This window comes from Pelobates fuscus, chromosome 12 (assembly GCF_036172605.1).
Source record: "Pelobates fuscus isolate aPelFus1 chromosome 12, aPelFus1.pri, whole genome shotgun sequence".
Lineage (NCBI taxonomy): Eukaryota > Metazoa > Chordata > Amphibia > Anura > Pelobatidae > Pelobates > Pelobates fuscus.
In genome coordinates, this window is record NC_086328.1 from 121,783,119 (window position 1) to 121,806,012 (window position 22,894).

The following is a 22,894-nucleotide window of genomic DNA, read 5'->3' on the forward strand; positions in this document are numbered from 1 at the left end:
TGCTTACATTTTTTGGACATTTCTTGCACGTCAGGAAGTGCTTATAGTGTTCTGTTCATGCACAAGCAAATAGAATAATTTGGGATATTGGTTAATAATTAGTAAAACTGATTTGAGTTTGAAAATAGCTCAATGTTTCTTTTAAAGTGTTGATAACGCTTCTTTGAAAGCATTGTGCTTGCTTGCTTAGGCATGACTGTCAAGTGTAAGGACCCCATTTTTACCAATAATATAATGGTGTATTTGTTCTCAAAATGTGTTGGAATGGTGTGATGGTGATTGCTTGGATATCGTTAACAGCTATTCAGCGCAGATTACTTGTTGATGAATATTCATCAAAATATCGTAACTTGTATCTTTGTCCTTCAGAGCAATTTCTAACTTCATGTGAGCCTCTTCAGTCAGAACTAAAATTTAAATGCACTCCAGAATACCACAATGTGGTTAAAAATAAAGTATTTCCCCTAGATATGCAATTATGTATTAACTAAAGCAGTACTCGAAATTTCCCCACTAGCCATAAGTGAGTGAAAGTTTAGCCATGGCAAATTAAACAGTCCCGCCCCTGGTGAGTGTGCAATGAACCCTGCAGGCTTGCAGTGGCAAGTAACTTGTTGGCCTGGCTATCAGCATGGGAAATTTTAAGCCCTGAATTAAAGGAAGATTTGGTGATTTTCACTGAATGACCATCTCTCTTTCTGGTATAGTCTGGTATCTGGTTTTAATTTAGCAGAACAGAGGCGCACATCTTAATATAGGAAAATGTAGGATTGACTTATTTGTGAAAAACTGAACATTTACTGAATTCAAATACAAAGTAACTAGTCCTGCGCTCAAACTCCCATTACTCCTGGGCGGCAGCAATGACTATAGTACACATCAGCCAAAATACATATAGTAAAAACCAAAGAAAAAAGTTACCTGAATTTGCAGCTGACCAGTTCCAAATATAATCAAACAGGAGCATCCCTATGTATTTTTAAACAAATGGAGGTTTTTATTTACCTCCAATGGCCATGAGAGGGTATGCCCACCTGCCACATCAAGGCAGACCTCTTAGGTGGGTCCTAACTCTAACCATTCGCCTTGCTTCCTTGAGCTTCTGGTAAAAATATCTCCAATGAGACAGAAAGGGGTATTTTTTTATATACATCCCTCCATCTTATTAACCCTTAATAGGGCATACATGGGATGGGCAGCAGCATTGCAACCTAGCTGTGTATTACTGAATTCACTCCAATCTGTTCTAGTGGAAGTTACATTCACAAAGTTTGTATCAATATTTTATTTTGTGAGCACCTTAATTGATTTAAGATTATTTATGATGGTACTGGAATAAAAGCACCTGTTTGATTATATTTGGAACTGGTCAGCTGCAAATTCAGAATATGTTTACAGCATTCTGTCCCATATCACAGTATTCCGAACCATCCAGATCCAGGCTAAAATTCAATGTCCATTATTGTCCATTCAATGCGGTATTGCTAAAATTCAGACAGTGATAAGAAATGTTGTTAACAATATCCACATGTTTTTACTTTAACCCCTGGATTGTCTTGGATTTTTTGTGTGGAATCCTTTCACAGTTTGCAAATAAACACCTATGTGATGGTAGAAAAACAATTCTAGTATTTTAACAAAGACTTGTGAATAGTCCAAGTTTCAGGTTCCGTGCTGGTAACTGATACTGCTTTGCGATCTTTCTCTAGACATTCTCTTTGTTTTCTGTTGCAGGATAGTTGTGCTCGGGTTCTGCTTTTTCGAGGAGCTAACAAGGAGATAAAAAATTACAACAGCCAGTCTCCATTCCAGGTAAGAAAGTATAGATTTCTACGATTTCCCATTAAGTTGTATCTGAAAGCTATGCAGTAGTGTTTAAAGTACCTTTATTTTATTTGTAACAGTTTACATCGATTTATAACGATGATGTTCTAAAAAACAGCTCAAATGATCCACAAAGGAAAATCGTCAAATTACAGCACAAGTGGTCAAGTTTATTGTGCCAAGCTGTATACCATGACATTCAAACACAAATATGTATCACTTTAAACTCCACCTATTTGTGCTGTTTTTCTGCTACTGATGTGGTCATGGTGAAGTTGTTTTTTGACGTTCCACATTCTTTTAAACGTGTATGCAAAGATTTAGCAGTTGACCTCACAGTCCAAATCAATCCTGGCACAGCTATGGCACACCTTGCATTGGGGAAGGAAAACATTATTTCTGTCTCTACATGCTGACCGCCAGGAGCAAGATGGACGCATTCCGCTCCTAAAAAGCAGATAATTACAGTGACGTGAATTTCTGCAGTTATTTTATTGTCAGGGAATAAGTAAACATGATATGACAAATCATGGTAAATGACAATTCATCTGCATTAATATAGTAAGTTATACCTTACCCCATTGGTCAGTCACAGTTCCTGCATATAGAACATGCAGCTTGAATTCAAACTGCACACATATTTTTCCTGCCAAATAAGGAAGACAATTTGGATGAATACATATGAAGAAAAAGGTAACATTTTACCAGGTGACACTGGGTCCTTCATTGTAACCAACCATTACATTAAGCTGGAGTGTCCCATTAATACTAACCTGTGAGACTGAGAATGTAATAACGTATTGAAGTCCTGAATTCTCACCTTGTTATGGTTCAGTTATTTAGTGCCAGAGATGACCCCATCACTTCCTCAGCTTTCCCTGAAAGCTCTGCTGCAAAGTAATTATATGGCCATATATGAATGTGTGGGACGTGTATGTTTTTGCAGTGTCCTCTATTCTTATTTTTTTACATTTTCTATTGTAATGTCTATCTTGGATACAAAATCTCCTGCCTTGCTGGAGGCATCACTGTTAACAAGATTCAGCTCTTAAACTGTCCACATGCGGATTCATCAATGTGGAAAAACAAAGGAACTGCTACTTATTATTCCCCTGGGCATCAATTTGCGATCTCATCAAGGCGGCAGTCCCCTTTGGTTTTTAAACATAGCACAGTTTCATAGAAACAGCAATCATGTGCTGTGTCAGGCACATATTTAATATTCAGACTGCCAGGGGATCGGAAGGGTATCAAACAAGTTCAGCATGCACGAACACTCAGCAAGCCAGTTTGGCTCACTTATTGAAACAATTTTCCTACCCTATGCCAGCCATAACCTCTTTGTTGCTCAGAGTAACGCAAACAGAGTCTAATAGAATATCTCTTTAGAAAGAGGTATGGCTTGCTTGGCATGAGAACACTATTTTCTATTGAACCTCTGTTCCTGCAATCCAGGAACTTGGGGGGCCCTCTTGGATCTGGTGGCTGTTTCCAAGGTAACAAGAAAATCTTTACTCTTGTGCCAACTCTGAACTAGTTTTGTTGGATTCTGTCTAGGCTCTGGAGCAGGTTCTTTAAACTTATGTAATTACACATTTGCATTCAAATCATGTAGTCCTGTTAAGAATCCTATAAGGCCTTCCAGTGAAATGATAACATAGCACTTTAGTTAAAGCAGTACTGTCATGGCCGAATCCAGTTTTTTTTAAACCCCCTCCTGACTCCACTACATCTAATTGTCCCCCTAGTCACACCAAATGCTCCTAGTACCCCCATATTACCTATTTTTTTTTTATCTTCATTTCTTGCCCGGCCTAGATCCTGGGCGCCTTCATCTTTGTGTGGGCAGATGAAGTCCGTGTGGGACACGTTATCTGCCCACACTAGATAGCAATGTGAAATTCCTGCACATGCCCAGTTAAACACTTGGGCATTCATAATTGTCCGAAATTCGGTTGGGAATTTCGTCTATTCATTAAATCGTCAGAAAGACGAAGGAATTAATAGAAATTTCAGACGAACAAACAAACATCGAATATCATTAAGAATATTAAGAGTACAGGGACAGGACAAGCCTGACCTACAAGTCAAAAGGGTAATATGGGCGTAACCCAAACAAATCAGTCAAGAGAATAACTAAAACAGTTTTTCAATAGTAGAACCCAAATGTTATAAACACCTCAGATATCAACTCTCAAAAACACATGAATTTACCCACATGAAGAGTATAAATGGTAAAATTGGTAAAAGTACTTTAATCTTTATTAGAGAAATCGCATTAGACGAATAACCCCACATAAAATGTGAAGCACAGAGAGAACTGCTGAGACAGGGGGTTGGGGGGGGTGAGATGAGGAGAAAGGAGGGAATCTGGAACTGAGGCTGCCTACTCCTATCAGCCACAGCCAGCCCCACTAACCTGTTACTTGCTGCTGCCTAATCCCACTAGACACCAGGGAAGCCACCCTCCTGAGCCCAAAAGGTAGGAAACATGAGGGTGACAAAAAAATGTTTTTAAATTTTTTTTAAAAAATTGTGCGTCTGTGTGTATGTATGAATGTTTGTGTGTGTATATATTTGAGTGTATTAATAGTACTTTGTGAGTATGTCTGAATGTCTGTCAGTGTGTGTGTGTGTCTATATGACTGTCAGTGTGTGCGTGTGTCTGACTGTCTCTGTCAGCATGTGTCTGACTGTCTCTGTCAGTATGTGTGTGTGTGTGACAGCCTCTCAGTGTGTGTGTCTCTGTCTGTGTGTCAGTCCGGGTGTCTGTCAATGAATGAGTATGTTTAGGTCACCAGCCCCCTCCAATCGCATGGGAATGATGCTTTTACTCATCTTTTTACCAGCGCCGTGCCAGTCTCTCCAGAGATGGCCCGCCTCCATAACTGAGATCATCAATTGCCAGTCAGCATTTCATCATAGAGATGCATTAAATCAATTAAAAGCATCTCTATGAGGAACGTGCAGCGCCTCCATGCAGAGTGTAGGTGCTGCACATGTAGGTGCTGCACATTGTGCAGCACTGAGATAGGGAACACTTTAGGGAGGGTTCCAGACCACTACTGGAATCATGACCTCTGAAGACGGTTGTAGAGGTTATGGTGATGGTTTTGTTCTTTTAAATGTGTCAACTTTAAAATCCACATTAAGCACCTCTTATTACTGATTAAGTTGGAGAGACAAAATCTCTCGGCTCCCACTAACTAGGGACAATCCTTTGTAACGGAAGTATCAAGGAGTACACACTGTAAGCGAAATGTACAATCAATGTATCAGTAGTTTAAAAAAATATGAAATGCGTGTCCGTAACATTGAACGCTAAGCGCTAAACAAGATGTTACGATGAGACGTGGATATTAAATGAAAATCAGTCAAATCAGGATGGATTGTATGAAAAGATTACAAAAGCAACCCATCGAACTGGAAATCTGCTGAACATATAAATTATTCTTTATCATTACCGGCCTTCAAACATGTTAAAGAGGGATTCAATTAATTTGGATTTCTTCATCATTAATGTAGTTTTAGAAGATGAAAATTGTGTCAGAAAGGGTACCAACTGAGAGACATATGTGCCAACCAGATCATAATTTACTTCAAGCTGGTTTTCTGTGGGTTAAAAAATATTTATTTTTAAGCAAAAGAACTATAACAATAATATGTTTAAGGGCAATAAAATAATTTATTTGAGATGACCACATCCAGTTGGAGACTATATTCTGAAATGTGACATTTCTCCTTTAAAGAGAAATTAAACATTTAATGTTTTTATTCGGGGTCAGTACAAACCATTATCTGGAAATCTATTCATAAACAGGGCTATACATAGGACACAAGGTAACACATTTAGGCTGGAAGAAAGGAGATTTAATCGAAGACAAACAAAAAAAAGTTTTTTTTACAGTAAGAGCAATAAAGATATGGAATTATCTGCCCGAAGAGGTGGTTTTATCAGAGTCCATACAGATGTTTAAACTGCAATTGGATAAATACTTGCAAAAACATAACATACAGGGATATAATTTCTAATTAGCGGGGTAATAGCTGCTTAATTCAAGGAGACATCTGACTGCTATTTTGGGGTCAAGAAGGAATTTTTTCCTAGTTTGTTGCAAAATTGGAAGTGCTTCAGACTGGGTTTTTTTGCCTTCTTTTGGATCAACAGTAAAAACATATGTGAGGAAGGCTGAACTTGATGGACGCAAGTCTCTTTTCAGCTATGTAACTATGTAACTATGTGACGTTTGGCATCCATTGCTATCCTGGCAAAGCCAGAGCACACATCACACAGGAGTCTCATTCCATGCATTACAGCAGTATGGATTTCTGCATTTTATTTTATTATTTTTTTAGACTACACAAACCTAAGTGAAGTATAAGGGATAAACATAATATTAAAAATCCTGGAAAGGGGCAGTTTACCTTTAATGCCCCAATAATTTCATTTGTACAATGTGTTAGTCAAATATTCAGCAAATGAGCAGATAAAGAGTATTATACGTGCCTGCCTTAACCTCTGTACAAATTCCCCTGTGATAGAGTATACAGGATTTGGGGTGCAGGCAGTAGTGATGTCGCGAACATAAAATTTTCGGTTCGCAAACGGCGAACGCGAACTTCCGCAAATGTTCGTGAACCGGGCGAACCGCCATAGACTTCAATGGGCAGGCAAATTTTAAAACCCACAGGGACTCTTTCTGGTTACAATAGTGATGGAAAAGTTGTTTCAAGGGGACTAACACCTGGACTGTGGCATGCCGGAGGGAGATCCATGGCAAAACTCCCATGGAAAATTACACAGTTGATGCAGAGTCTGGTTTTAATCCATAAAGGGCATAAATCACCTAACATTCCTAAATCACAATGGATATGGATTGACACCTGACATATGACATATTGACACCTTGACATATGGATTGACACCTGTCCTCAGAGACCCTGATACACACTGACACAGAGCAGAATAGGGACTGTTCCCCCTACATAGAGTCACTTGGCAGATATGGATTGACACCTATCCTAAGGATCCCTGATACACACTGACACAGAGCAGAATAGAGACTGTTCCCCCTACATAGGGTCACTTGGCAGATATGGATTGACACATATCCTAAGGATCCCTGATACACACTGACACAGAGCAGAATAGGGACTGTTCCCCCTACATAGGGTCACTTGGCAGATATGGATTGACACCTGTCCTCAGGGACCCGGATACACACTGGAGGGGGGCACCTACTGTCCTCCCCCCTGCCCCCACCCCTGACAGGTGTCAATCCATATCTGCCAAGTGACCCTATGTAGGGGGAACAGTCCCTATTCTGCTCTGTGTCAGTGTCTGGGGTAGTATCTGCAGTAATACAGAGTGTCTGGAGGGAGTATCTGCAGTAACACAGGGTGTCTGGAGGGAGTATCTGCAGTAACACAGAGTGTCTTGAGGGAGTATATGCAGTAACACAGGGTGTCTGGAGGGAGTATCTGCAGTAACACAGAGTGTCTGGAGGGAGTATCTGCAGTAACACAGGGTGCCTGGAGGGAGTATCTGCCGTAACTCAGAGTGTCTGGAGGGAGTATCTGCAGTAACACAGAGTGTCTGGAGGGAGTATCTGCAATAACAAAGGGTATCTGGAGGGAGTATCTGCAGTAAAACAGTGTGTCTGGAGGGAGCATCTTCAGTAACACAGGGTGTCTGGAGGGAGTATCTGCAGTAATACAGAGTGTATGGAGGGAGTATCTGCAGTAACACAGGGTGTCTGGAGGGAGTATCTGCAGTAACACTGAGTGTCTGGAGGGAGTATCTGCAGTAACACTGAGTGTCTGGAGGGAGTATCTGCAGTAACACAGGGTGTCTGGAGGCAGTATCTGCAGTAACACAGAGTGTCTGGAGGGAGTATCTGCAGTAACACGGGGTGTCTGGAGGGAGTATCTGCAGTAACACAGTGTGTCTGGAGGGAGTATCTGCAGTAACACAGGGTGTCTGGAGGGAGTATCTGCAGTAATACAGAGTGTATGGAGGGAGTATCTGCAGTAACACAGAGTGTCTGGAGGGAGTATCTGCAGTAACACAGTGTGTCTGGAGGGAGTATCTGCAGTAACACAGGGTGTCTGGAGGGAGTATCTGCAGTAATACAGAGTGTATGGAGGGAGTATCTGCAGTAACACAGGGTGTCTGGAGGGAGTATCTGCAGTAACACAGTGTGTCTGGAGGGAGTATCTGCAGTAACACAGGGTGTCTGGAGGGAGTATCTGCAGTAATACAGAGTGTCTGGAGGGAGTATATGCAGTAATACAGAGTGTATGGAGGGAGTATCTGCAGTAACACAGGGTGTCTGGAGGGAGTATCTGCAGTAACACAGAGTGTCTGGAGGAAGTATCTGCAGTAACACAGGGTGTCTGGAGGGAGTATCTGCAGTAACACTGAGTGTCTGGAGGGAGTATCTACAGTAACACAGAGTGTCTGGAGGGAGTATATGCAGTAATACAGAGTGTATGGAGGGAGTATCTGCAGTAACACAGGGTGTCTGGAGGGAGTATCTGCAGTAACACAGAGTGTCTGGAGGGAGTATCTGCAGTAACACAGGGTGTCTGGAGGGAGTATCTGCAGTAACACAGGGTGTCTGGAGGGAGTATCTGCAGTAACACAGGGTGTCTGGAGGGAGTATATGCAGTAATACAGAGTGTCTGGAGGGAGTATCTGCAGTAACACAGGGTGTCTGGAGGGAGTATCTACAGTAACACAGAGTGTCTGGAGGGAGTATATGCAGTAATACAGAGTGTATGGAGGGAGTATCTGCAGTAACACAGGGTGTCTGGAGGGAGTATCTGCAGTAACACAGTGTGTCTGGAGGGAGTATCTGCAGCAACACAGGGTGTCTGGAGGGAGTATCTGCAGTAACACTGAGTGTCTGGAGGGAGTATCTACAGTAACAGAGTGTCTGGAGGGAGTATCTGCTTGTAACATTTATATGCACTAAAAAAAATAAAATAATAATAATACATTGAAAAAAGTAAATAAAATGGTTGCAGCTTCCGAATGAATCTAAAATGGATGCTGTCCAGTAGGTGGGAGGGTCTGCTAGGGAGGGTGTGCTGCTGATTGGCTGGAATGTGTCTGCTGACTGTGAGGTACAGGTTCAAAGTTTAATCAATGATAAAGAACAGGGGGTGGACCGAACATCGCATGTGTTCGCCCACGGTGGCGAACGCGAACATGCTATGTTTGCCGGGAACTATTCGCCAGCAAACCGTTCGGGACATCACTAGCAGGCAGATGTGCATTCTTCTATAGACATTTTAGCAAACCGAAGTACCGGTGATCTTTAGGTAGTGCATGTTTTAGTCAGTATATTTGTTAGCAATGTCACCATCACAATATTGAGATTACATTTTTATTCTTACTTGAACCTGACCTTGTTACTTGAACCTGACCTTTGTGGATGACGAAGTCTATTTAAGAGGTCACAGCATTTATATCAGAACCGTTGAAGCAAAAATGAATGGTTGGTTTACTTTACACAGAGAAGAAACATGTAAGAGATGTGAGGCAAATGTTCCTTCTGGGAGCTTGATTATCTTCCCAAAGTGGTATCTTTTTTCTCTGTTTTTAATATAAGGTGCCTATTTCTTTGTACTGTTATGAAGCAATAAAGCTGAATTATGTTCATACAAGTATCGGTAAACCGGTATAGCCTTGTGGATAGTAATCATAAATAATAATCACAATCCATCTCTGATTAACCCCTTAAGGACCAGACTTCTGGAATAAAAAGGAATCATGACATGTCACACATGTCATGTGTCCTTAAGGGGTTAAAGGAAACACGATTTATTCATAAAAAGGTAACACAATATATAAAAAAAAATCAAAGATCAAACAATCTCTGACATGAAGCTAAATAAAACTAATAAGATACAGTTTTACTTTAGGAAATGAGTTCACAATTTTCAGCATTAAATAAATCTATTGCATCGATTATTATAGAATCTGCATTGTAGAAGAGGTATGCTGATTAGTATAGTTTAAGCAACTAAAGAAACAAATTAATAAAGATTAGTTAAGTTATGGGTTACGCAAGTTCTGCTAAACAAAAACCATATATTTAACTAAACAATGCTCATCAGGTAACAAGGTTATAGACATTGGAGTAATATAGGTATATTAGTAAAACACTGCTTTAGCTCTTAAATAAAAGAGAATCATTTTAAGATTATTGACAATTAGTTATCCAAGAAATATTGCCTATTAAACAGATAATTCATTTTAGATGATATTGGAAGTTATATATTTAAGATTTGCTTCTTAAACTACATTATATCATGTTATTTTACCGCAATCATTGCACAACCAGGTAGAATCCTAGAATTAACAGAAAACTTTTCCGTGGACTCAGTCTGCAAGGGGAAAAAATGTGCCTGATTGTCAGGGCTCGGTTCTAGAGACCAGATTATCGGAGCAATGACCCACTAGGCTAACGTCCTGTTTCAACTGCAGCATTAGCCTACATAACACAAAAGTCGAAGTATATTTCCAACCCCTGTTTGGATTATCACTAGCCATTCATTACAATATAGAAGGGCAGAGGACTTTCACTCAGACTAGTGGAGCAATTAGTTGCAATGAGGAAGGACATGCCTAGTTCTAAGGTTGGGCTGCCTCTGACATAATCAAGTAAATTACAGCTCAGACACTTAAAAAATTGAAAACAATTGAAGGGTAGTTTCAAAGAGATCAGCTGCCTCTTTTGCAGTAGGCTGCAGATGCCCAAGGATTTAGGTGTATTTCTACAGTCCTGTCCTAAACATTAACAATAACAATTGCTACAAAACATTATGGCTATCTTATGTATAATGTTAGGTAGAATGTGTTTCTTTTAAAAAGTTTATTTTGTTCACTATCAATTATATTTAAATTTTAGTTGACTAAAATGTATGAGATTTAGTCGACTAAAACTAAAACAATTCAGATGATTAAAATACGACTAAAACTAAAATGACTTTTTAGTCAAAAGACTACGACTAAAACTCAATTTATATTTGCTGTCAAAATAACACTGATTCTAAGCACGTAACCAGAACAGACTGCTGTAAGGGTCATAATGGCAACACTCCCCTTTTGCTGTCAAAATGTTTTTGAGAAGCTTGACACCAATTTAGGGTCTCCTGCACCTTCCTTTGTATATTAATGTTTTGAAAGTTACACTTCCACATTAGCAATATCGCTGAAATTCGGACAGCGTTCATTGGCTGAGCGTGTCAGTGGAAACACAAATCCTGAGTGTTTCCACGTATTTATGTGTCTTAACAGATTTCCAAGGTGGTTACTGGCAGAAATACTGATAACAAAACCAAAAGATCGGGCAGGAAAGAGTTAAAATCTTGGCATAAAAAGCAGAAACCATTCCCATCACATTAGCCCTTAGAGAACAAACAGGTGCTCCTTCTTTATCTCTACAGTCTTAAACAGACTTTGATTCGGCAATTAAAATGATCGTAGTTAATGCTGCTATTACATCTGCATGATAAATCGTGAGATTGAAGCATTGTCAGCTGATCATCTTTTACTGTTTCTAAAACACCCGGCATGCCCTGAAGATTGATAGGAATTGTCTTAAAATTGTATCCTTTTTCATTTTGTTTAAACAAATTCCTCTTTTTTTCACATTGTCCATAGACAAAGAACACTAATTATCAAGATCTACATGTGTAAGACGTGGTCTTTCTTTGCTGTGTCACTTGGAATTTTCCAATTCATTATATCAAGGACATCTTTCCTAAAACACATTTCTTTCAAAGTATCACTGGAGATTGCTTCAAAGTAGCCTATTTCAAGTAGTCTCTTTTAAGTAGGAGTTAAAAAAACAAACAAACCTGGAGTTCCTTTGGAGAACTACAGCGTTGTGGATTAAGGTGTGTATTAGTCTTAATCAGTTAATCTGCTTAAAGGGATGCTATAGTCACCAGGACAACTACAGCTTATTGTAGTGGTTCTGGTGTCTATAGCCTGTCCCTGCAGGTTTTTGCTGTAAACACTGCCTTTTCAGAAAAAGGGCAGCGATTACATTACAGTCTAAGAACACCTCTAGTGGCCACTCCTCAGACGGCCACTAGAGGTGCTTCCTAGGGCAGTTCAGCATCTCCACTCTTTGCATCTCCACTCTATGAGGAGCAGCTGATTGGTCAGTTTTTTTTTGTATTCTTCTGTGTGCTGCAGCTGAGTGAATTAGGGGAGCGTCTCTTGATTTCCACCTGTAGCATTTGGATTACCTATATAAGCCAACAGCTAACTCTCTGAGCTTGCGCACTGGAGATTGCTTGAAAGTAGGCTATTTAAAGTAGTCTCTGCTAAGTAGGAATTAAAAACTAAAAAGAAGTTTAAATTAACAAGGTAAATATTTTTTTGCTGTCTTAATTACTTGTTGTTTTCTGTAACTGGGGAAATGAGTGTTAGCAAGATTGCTTGTCTGACTCAGTGCACATCTTGTAACATGTATGCATGCCTGGATGTACCTGTCCAGGGTCCACACCTCTGTGACAGGTCCGTGTGAGTGACTTCTCTGGAAGCTCATATTGGAGATCTGGAGAGGCAAATTGTGACATGGAGACAGATTGACAATTTTGAAAGGGATCTGCTACTCACTGAGCAGAATTTAGTGGGGGCAGGTAGTGGAGTGGGAGAAGATAATACAGCTGGGGAACAGGCACATAGCCTGGGTGACAGCTGGGTGAGGTTGAAGGGGTGGAGGGAAGAGAAAATGTTTAGCTAGTCTTGACTTTGTACAACCTAATTTGCTTGTTTGCACGTTTGAGTGAAGATGTTGGGATCATCAGATTAGGAGTAGCTGTATTGAAATAAGCTGTTCCTTCTACAGCACAGGTGGGGATGAGAATGTAAAGACTAGACAGGTTGTGGTGGTAGGGGACTCTATTAAAAGAGTATATAGGGTAATTTGCTACTCTGATCGTTTCAGCTAGACAGTTTGCTGTCCCCTGGGTGCTTGGGTCCAGCATGTTACTAGCAGAGTGGATTGATTATTGGGAGGGGCTGGGGATGACCTGGCTTTCATGGTCCATATTGGTATTAATGACAAAGTTAGAGGAAGATGGAGGACCTTAAAGACTGAGTTCAGGGAATAAGGTAGCAAAGTTTAGAATTGTACCTCCAAGCTGGTACAGAGATATGACCTGTGCCAAGCTCTACAGTGGAAAGGCAGTGGGAGATTAGATAGGTCAATGCATGGCTGAAGTCTAGGTGTAGGAAGGAGGTTTGGGGTTTTAAGAGCACTGAGCCTATATTGGGTACAATCTTTATAGCCGTGAGGGATTGCACCTAAGCGGAGAAGGGCCTGCAGTGCTGGGGGACAGGATTGGTAGAAGGTTGGAGAAGATTTTAAACTAGCGGTGGGGGGAGGGACATATAACTCTACAAAATGGAGATAGGACAGAAAGGAGATGGGCTTTAGCTTAGTACAAGGGGGCGGAGATGGGAGAAGGGGCAAGATTAAAACAGAGGAGGTATGTAATCGTAATGAAAAATTCACATAAAGTACAAGTCAAGTGACTCATGATAATATTAAATGTATGCTTACTAATGCAAGGAGCCTAAAAACAAAATGAAGGAACTAGAGTCAATAGAGTACACTAAGCAAAGTGGCATAATAGGCATAACTGAAACATGGTGGGATGAGACACATTACTGGGCAGGTAACTTAAATAATTACACATTATATATGAAAGATAGAAAAAAAAAAAAAACAGGAAGGATGGCTGGGTATGTTAGTATGTCAACTATGAGTTAAAGCCAAATATCAAGCAAGTGGAATGTGATGAGGAAAATGTGGAAACTTTATGGGTAAATATCTGCTTGGGGGGGGGGGGGGGGGAGGGAAATCCATTATTGGTTGGGATATGTTATAAACCACTATGTTCATATTGACAAGGAATAACAGCTGTTTGAGTAAATTGGTAAAAATCTGCAAATCTGGGTAATACATTTGAAGGGACACTATAGTGTTCTCTTGAGGCATTTTCATGCAAATACTGATTTTTCAGAGAAAATCCAATGTTGTGCACTTAATAACGGGAAAACTCACAAGTTGGCAATTGTCAAACAGCCTCCAGGTTATTATTATTATTATTATTATTATTTATAAAGCGCCAACAAGTTCCGTAGCGCTGTACAATGGGTGGACTAACAGACACGTATTTGTAACCAGACAAGTTGGACACACAAGAACAGAGGGATTGAGAGCCCTGCTCAATGAGCTTACATGCTAGAGGGAGTGGGGTATAGTGACACAAAAGATAAGGGTAGGGTAGAAAAGTAGGTTGCAAGGATAGTATTCATTGAGGCCTTAGGTTGCCTCTCCCAAATACATGGAGGGCAACTGACTGAAGATTCTCCCAGCACTTCCTAGGATCAGCAGTGGGATATAGAAAGGACCTTAGGAACTCCAGCGGAATGGGTACTACAAAATAGATAAAGTTTTAAAAAAAAAAGGTCCAATGTTTACCATTCAAGGGACTTAATCAGGGTCTAAATGAAATTAAGAATAACATTGAGAAGTGTGGAAGGACTGCAAGAGGTCTCCTAAACTGATCTGCACTTGATAGAGGTGCAGACCACAAACATCCCTTGAGGTAGTGGCGCACCAGCTCAAGGAGGGCACCTCATAGCTAAAGCCAGACAGGGGATCGATCCTCAGGCTGCTGACTGATCCTAGGCTCTATGCCACTTTATGGCTTTGATCATCCCACAAACTGTTATTCTGTGTCTCAGACAATCACTTAGATAATATCTTTGATGAGTTGTATGAATTATTCTAATTTCAACAAGAAATTGACAAAATCGCTGAAGTTTCTTTCATTTCTGGTGTCAGGACATTGTGCTCAACAACACGGGTCAATTTCCAGGCCTGACAATCCAATGATGTTCCTTGTAACTTACTTAAAGTATGCTACAAAGTTCTCCTGCCATAGGTGCAGCATTAATTTTTCCATCTTCACCAGTTTCCAGTCTGGCCTTGTCTCTAGACCTTTTACTTAAGCAGCAGTCCTTTAAGCAAAGGTTATTGGTTTCTTTTTACCAAATTATTCCCAGGAGAATGTCATAATGTAATTTGTTACGGGATTCCTATGACCATATTTATGCATAGCCTACGGTTGACTTGGTGCCCCTCCAGTTGCATGCATTATATTTTAACTATATGTATTTTTGTAATTTTAGAACGTGTCGAACTGCTACTATATAGCTCACAGATTGCATCAATTGGACATTTCACAGCCCAGTGCTTCATTTCCACAAACTTGCACTATTACCCCCAAGAATGTGTCTTTCAACATTTTTCATCTCTGGATTCTAGAACTGAACTTGTGTGCCAATTTATATTTGAGATTCCCTATTCATTTCACTTCTTTGAGGGTATTTTTTATGCCCAGCCAGGACTGGCATGTGTATATGCTATTGCTTTCTTGCATTTGCCATACTTCCTTGCTAGATTCTTGCCTTCATCACCACAAGGTTAGGTTGAAGTATTCTGCCCGGAGGGATATATTGATAAGAACCTGGTGGTGAGAAGCTGACATTTCAGAGACGTGTTTGTGCAGTTTGTATATTATCCCAAACATCCCCTTGTACACTCACACATTCTGTTTAGCCCCAAAATTATACTCACCTGTCTCTTGACATCCCACAGTACTGACCATACCTGACATCTGAAAACTATTTTAAGATCAGTTTCTTCTCCCTGTCAAAGCACAGATGGAATAATGAATCATATTTGGTGGAGCTAAACATTAAGATCTAAGAAATGGTTGCTAAGAGATTTTTTTTTAATAAGTAAGCAGGCCATTATTGGCAAATCACTCAATAGCAGCAGCAGATCTAGAATATATTTCGGAGGAGGATATCAGAGGCAAGGAATAGTCTGCCTTGGAAGAGATGCGCATTATCAGCCAGCTCTTAATGGAAAGGTAAATATTGCTGTTACTGTAGAACAGAAATCTTGGAACTTGCTCAAAAAAAGTGTTTGGGTTGCAACCGGGCAACAGTGAGAATGTACTAGTTTGCTGTGTAAACTCGTGTTTTGCTGCTATAGAAAATAGGTCTCAGTGTTTTTTATCGTCTTAATGCTGCGAAAGAAAAGAAAAAAAGACCTTTTGGAATTTGCACATTTTGAAACCAGGTGATCTTAGTAAGAAAGACATTTCGACAGGAACATTTTCGTCTGAGTGTTTTTTGTTCTTATATTTTTTATTTTTTTTTCACACCATGATTGCGGAATGAAGTCTTTATTAATTATTTCTGCGGGAATGTAGAGCATTGGGATGTGCTGCAGTAAATGTGACAATCTGGTGTTTCTTCGTTGTCCCCGTTACCACTGCATGTTGTCTCTAAATTACGCAATGTGTGGGCTGCAGTTTCAGTGGATCTCCTTACGCTAGCTGTTGGTTGAGAAGAAGTTAAAACAGGTCTGTTTTCTGCTTATTTATGGCGTGTGCATGCTTTTCACCTTATTTCTTTAAACTGGTTTTAATTTCACGTTCATTTCATTTTTTTCTTTTTGTAGGCAATTTCTTTATTGCAATTTTCTGTGCTTGGATGCATCCCACACATGGTATCTATAAACGTATTGCTTGCTGTCTGTGTTCTCTGTTTCTATGTGCAGTGAACTCCCGGGTGTCCAACTGTGTCTCTGCAGCTATTTTTGGATTACAACTCTCATCATTCAGAATTAAAGCTGGAATGCCGTGGCTGGGCACTCAGATCATGGCTAAGCCGAGGATGTGCCATGTATTTGATCTGCTGTCTGTCCCTTTTTCAGTTTATGGTTTTAATTTAACTGCCCCCACACGCCTATTAAGGATCAGGTGCTGTGCTGTAATGTTAACCCTGTACTTATTGGTAATTTAATTTCATTGTCTCATTTGCCACCATCTCACCTGTCAGCAAACATAGAAATGTAACAAGAATTTTTTTTCCCCAAAAGAATGTCTTGCCCAACCCTGTTCAATTCCACGGCTTAATTGCTAGCTGTTTAAGAATTCTGCAACATTTTTGCATGTGCTGCAAGGTTTTCCAGTGGTTGCCCCGACTGACCCTGATTCTGTAAGTCATCAAAAGCTGACCAACTGTGACACTAAGTAAAGTTCAGCAAAACCAAAGAGCTGAGAGATGCATTGCATTGCAGTATAATGCAATCTCACTGTCACAGAAAAGATCAAACTCCAATACCCAAGCTCTTACTGTACATTTGCATTGGTTGAACTGTCCGCTTGTGGTGTTCAGCCTCCGGGATCAGAAAGCTTCTGTGATAAGTAATGCTTAAATCATTTTAGTAAATTAGATGGCAGTTTGCAAATTATACAAGAGCCTGATGTATGTTTGTACTTAAGTAGTGTTTAATGTTAGATTGCTTGCAAATGTACCGATCATCGCACGTACCAGTGAGTAGGGTTCACATGGAATGGGTTCAAGCATCATAAATTCCGCACTCTGAGCGGTCGTCCTCAGGGCTGCTCCAGGCTCTGGTCGGCTATGGGTACCACTTTATATATAGAAAGTGCAGCATCTACTCCTGCACAATGTCGAGTAGTAGATTACTGTCGGCATTTTAGGTTGTAAGTTGCCCTGTACAAGGACTGTGGCTATTCTAATTTCTCTGTTGTTTTATGTAGAGACTATTGCAATTGGCTTTGCGCTGGATGTAGGGACTGTTTCCGCTCTTGTCTAGTTGTTGTGGCATTCCATTTATGATTTATTGTTGTTCTGATTGCATTTCTGTGGAATTTCAGGTAGACGCCATTTCTGTATTGATAAAATAGAAAGGTGAACAGCGCTAAAGATCAGAAATTGTACATACGTTTAGTAGAAATACTGGCCAGCGGAGTAACTTAAAAAAAAGGAGAAACAAAGATACAAATAATGGTACAGTATGTATGAACGATATAATTCCACAAGAACAAATGGGTTATATTCACACTCACACTTTGAGGAGCTATATCAGCTCGGTGTTATCACAAGGTAGAGGGAACACCTTGTTGGTGAACTGCTGCTCACCCTTGAGAAGAGAGCGCTTATTACCCTTTTGCATTTGCCATTTCTGTATTAACTGCCATGGCGTTCCATGCTATTGAATATAGTTAGATTTCTTTTTTCTTTTCATAACCTTGCTTCTCGGCTTGGGAAAGACAGACATTTTGGGTGTTAAAACACTGCCCTTCTTTTACTACTGAATAAACCACCATTGCACTATAATTCCTTGCCAAGTGCTTAGTCTTCCATTTTTTTCTTACTACTCTGGAAGTGGCAGCTTTGCTTTAAGTTCTCTTTGGTCAGAAGCATTTCACATGGTCTTGGAGAATAAGTAGTGCTTTTAAACAAAGAGGACAAGTAGCTTACCCATTACAACGTGTTGTAGTGGCTATGGTCCAGGAGTGCCCTAGTACCTCCACTCACGCACCCAATGTAAGTAGTCAATCCATTTTAGAATGGCTTGAATTCTTACCTGTGGTCCGTTCGGGAATGTTCCCTGCCTCGGTTGCAGCTGAAAGCTATCTTCACTGAGCCTCTTAGCCAGTGAGCTCGCCCTGTAATGCAGAGCTTAGCTCAGAAGAGCTAACAGAAATTCCTAACAGGAGCGTCAAGCTCTTACTTCCTCCTGAAGGAATTGACACCTGGTAAACTCCAGATAAGAACTCAAATTGTTCTAAAAAGGTTTTACTACTTACAGTGGAAGGGGATGTGAGGACACCATAACCACTACAGTACATGGATCCTTTTAAAAAGGGTATCAATTTGTATGCATGCATGCATTAAAAAATATACACACAGCCACGACGGCACTGAGAGATCTGGGCCTCCCGTGGTCTCCCAAAGCACCATCCACCTCACATTATTACCCGGCTTCCAAACACTCCCGCAGCTCCCCCAGCTACCAACCACAGCCCACAGACATATCCAGAACGAGAAAACACCTCAAAACTGGAATACGTGGCCCACCTATACACCCAAACCGGAGCCCAGTGAAGAAGAGCCACATACCAGGTGAACGAAAGATCATACACTACCGTCAATAAGTGGACAATGAACGTACAAACAGGCCACTAAACCTAGACGTATCATACTTTGCTCAAATATTCAATTGTTCAATTAAGTTGAACCGTATTATGTTGATGCTGTAACCCACCACTCAAGCCAGAAATTGCAAACCACAGCAATTGTTTGTAGCACAATAACGAATAACTCACGCAACCATACCATGCTGTTTTACATACCGCAACATTGTTAGAATCCCTATTTTCTGTAACAAACCATACCATCGGTGTGTTCACACCGAATACATGTAATACTTTCAAAACTAAAAAATAAAGAATGTTAAAAAAAAATAAAAAATTAACACACCTATAATAAATTGTATTTTCAATAATATAGCAAAATATGACAATTTTCCTGTAAAGGTAGGGGTCATTGAGTGTTTTGCTTTCTCATTGGTGTGGACTCCTAGGTAGATATTTTCTACCACATACTCAGTTCCACAGAAACATGCTATTCTAAATATATTCCTGTTTATCAACATTTAACAAATCTCAAACAGCACACACACATGAGGGAATATCTGAGGCTAAGTGAAGCAATTTCAACCAATCGAGAGGCCTTTGAAGCATGGAGACGTTTAGAAGCCACTTTGCTTTGTGTACGTCAGACTCCAAAGAATTTCATTTACACATCGACTTAAGAGTTAGACTGAAAAACTTCTGTGCAGGGTAAAGAGCCGTCATATGGAAGCTGTCAATAAATGCGTGAATTGAAGGGTTTCCAGATTTAATTTTCCATCTGTAATAAATCCCTTTGTTCCTAGAATAAATCTCAGTAACCAGCAGTATAGAATTGTAAGTTGGCGATCAGGAGAAAAGGGTTTCAAACATCTGTTTGTCTTATTTTTTCCAACATTTCAGCATTTAGCTTTGTCAAGCTATTTTCTCCTGATACAGAAGGCTGTGAAGCTCATTATCTTCTGATTCAATGCGATCCATGAGTGTGACTTTCTTGACAAGCCTTGATTAGCACTTGTGGACTATTACAATGAAGCAAGTCATCTGTATATCACATAATTTACAAAACTCAAAACCATGAACAACCCCTGTATTCGGTTTACAAAACATGGACAATAAATATAATAACAATAATGTAAAAAAAAAAAAAAAAACAACATTTTTAAGATTGTCATGAAGTCATTGTCAAAGTTGATGTTTATTGAATGTAAATATTATTCTTTATATTTGTAACCAGGGTTGGCAAACATATGGCACATGGGCTAGTTAAATATGTAGCCTGCTGCCACCAAGACGTGCCACCTGCATGTTCCCCACAGTCGTTTAGTCATAAACAGGAGGTAGTTTCCTACATATTCTGGCTACAATATATTAGCCATACATTTTCAGTGTTGCCAGAACCCACCTCGTGCATCAAAGACACAGAGTGAGCAGTGTGTGTGAACATGCAGCAATGTTTATTCCATTAGTACAAGACTTTCCCTGCTGCCACTGTGTGGCAGTACCTACAATCAGCACTGTACCTAATTCAGGGAGAGGGCACAGCCCTTATCAGATGCATTCAGGGAGATGGCACAGCCTTTATCAGATGCATCTATAACTTTGCCTATCTGGCACGTGATGAATATATACATTTGGGTTTTAAAACCAGGCACAAGTCATGTGAAGAGGTTAAGAAAGGCTAAGAAAGTGGTAAGCGTTTAAAATGGGCAATTTTTTAAGGTGAAATGAGGAAGGATGAGTCATTTGTAGGGAGGGAGATAACAAATTAGAAAGTGTTGGAAATAAATAAATTGGACGTAGGAGAGGTGTTTGAATTGAAAAGGGATTATGAAATGACAATGATTGCACTGATGGGTTTTGGGGGGTTATATCAAATAGAGAAGGGACAAAAATGGATAAAGTCCATGAAGTTGGACTTCCGGAGGCAAAAATGTGAACTAAGGATTTGGGATAATATGTAAGGTAAGTATATGAAATAGAGTGTTTATGTTGGGGGGAGAATATAAAATGAAGTTTACAAAATCAATGTTATAGTTATTGCAGTTCTAACTTCTGGCCAGTGTATCCGCCTTTGTGTATGTATGTAGTACTGTGTTCATGTGGTTTAAATGTACAGGTTATTACAATTAAACACTGGGTATACAAGCCTATGTCATGCTCTGAGTTCGGGGCACTGTCAGAAATGTTAAGAACCGATGAGCTAGTCTTTCAAATCAAGACTAAATTCTAGGCACTCACCTGTTGATTAATGATTTGTTTGTGTTTACAGGTTGCTATAATTGCTGGAAATTTTGAGCTTGCTGAATTTATTAAAAACCACAAAGAAACTGATATTGGTAAGTGAACCAAGTGCATTTTTTCCTCTCAAATATCTGGTAGCGAAATTAAAATGGCAAATGCTCCAACAGAGCAGGTAATAGAGAAAAACCTCACCAATGTTTTATTTCGTATTCCGTTATAATATACACTGACTTTCCACGCTGTGATATTCTTCTGTCATAGGGCAGTAAGCATGGGAAGCTGTGTCACATGTCCTTCTACTTCTATGCTTACCTTTGTTGTCTCTGTTTCTAATTCTCTGTGTAAATGATTGAGAATAGTTAATCATTGTGTATATTATATATTTAACGGATTGTGCAGTTACTCACGTTTAGATGGAGGGAGGGGATTTTGTAAAATGTTCAGATCTGGGATAAAGTTATAAAAGCTCAGTGACCTGTAGAAACATCCATTTAGTTTCCATAGTAATTGCTCCACTTTGCCCAGATTTGCTGTATGTGCATTGTGCTCTGTCCTGTCTGTCTGTCTGTCTGTCTGACTGATCTAACGAATCTGTCACTTGTATATGGCCTATTGTATGGAGAGAATCTCTGCATTGATACATCCACTGCTTATGTGGAAGATTCATTTATGAACATTACAGATTGTCTGTTTTCATGTTGGAGCAGTAAATCAAACAAGAAACAAAACATTTTGCTTATTTTAGTAGCCTCTAAAGGGACTCTCTAAGCACCATACCCATATGCTTAAAGGACCATCCACACACATAAAGAGAAAGATTAGGTATGCCATTTCAAAGCACTTTTGAGAAATAAACACTTGTATAATAAATTAATGAAACAACCACCTGGTTGTCAGTAAAAAAACAGGAGGTTTCTTCCTGTTTCCGTTAGCTCAGGGGAGCTTATGGAAGTGGCTGGCGCGCTCTAGTTGAATGCACCTGCCTCCCCACTGCATACCTCCTTCTCAGACCTCCGATCAGAACACTGTACAGTGCACAGAGGGAGACACAAAGGCTTTTCAATAAGAAGCCTCTGGTTGGCTTTGTCCTGTGAAGAAATTGTTAGTCTCTTTGCAGGAAAAAAGGGGAGTGTTTGCAACGACTGCAGTTCATATTGCAAGATCTTTTAAGATATACCTCTAATAAATACATGCCTGAAAAATTGACTTACCTTTCATCCCGTGGTGCGCTGGTCTCAGTTCTGCCTCCCCAGCTGAGATCAAACTAGTGCACAGGCCAAGCAAATCTCCACGCTGGCCAATAAGCAGCTCTTCATAGAGATAAACATTGCTATGAGGAGCATCCAGTGTCTCCATGCAGAACATGGATCCAACCTAGGAAGTCTCTCTAGTGGCTCCCTGTGTGACAGCCATTAGAGATATTCATTGTCGTCAATGTCAACACTGCTTTTTCTAGAAAAAAAGGCTATAGACACCAGTACCACTACCTGAAGCTGTAGTGCCTATTGTTTCCCCTCCATTACTAGTTTTTTTTATAACAGTGAACAGCCTTTGGTTGCTTGCTGCTTAGTAGATATGCCCCTACTTGCAGGACAGTGGGTAGGGACAGGAGGGAAAGTTTAACCTCACTTATATTTATATGTGGGTCATATTAACCCCAATAGCGTGGATAGGTACATGGCGAATTTAGGAAGTGGCAGGCAGCAGACGTCCCCGCTACTTCTATTTTTAAATATTACAAGGAGGGAAGCATGAGCCAGTGGCTCCCTCCTTG

At 40.0% G+C, this 22,894-nt stretch overlaps 1 protein-coding gene across 7 annotated transcripts in view; it reads left to right on the forward strand.

Annotated features, from left to right (window-relative positions):
• Positions 1-22,894, forward strand: part of SHANK2 (SH3 and multiple ankyrin repeat domains 2) — a 509,303-nt gene that overhangs the window by 186,233 nt on the left and 300,176 nt on the right. For all 7 annotated transcript variants that reach the window (XM_063437771.1, XM_063437775.1, XM_063437773.1 and 4 more), the window contains exons 9-10: positions 1,735-1,812; positions 21,149-21,215. In XM_063437771.1, coding sequence (XP_063293841.1) covers positions 1,735-1,812; positions 21,149-21,215 — 145 coding nt within the window. The remainder of the gene's footprint in view (positions 1-1,734; positions 1,813-21,148; positions 21,216-22,894) is intronic.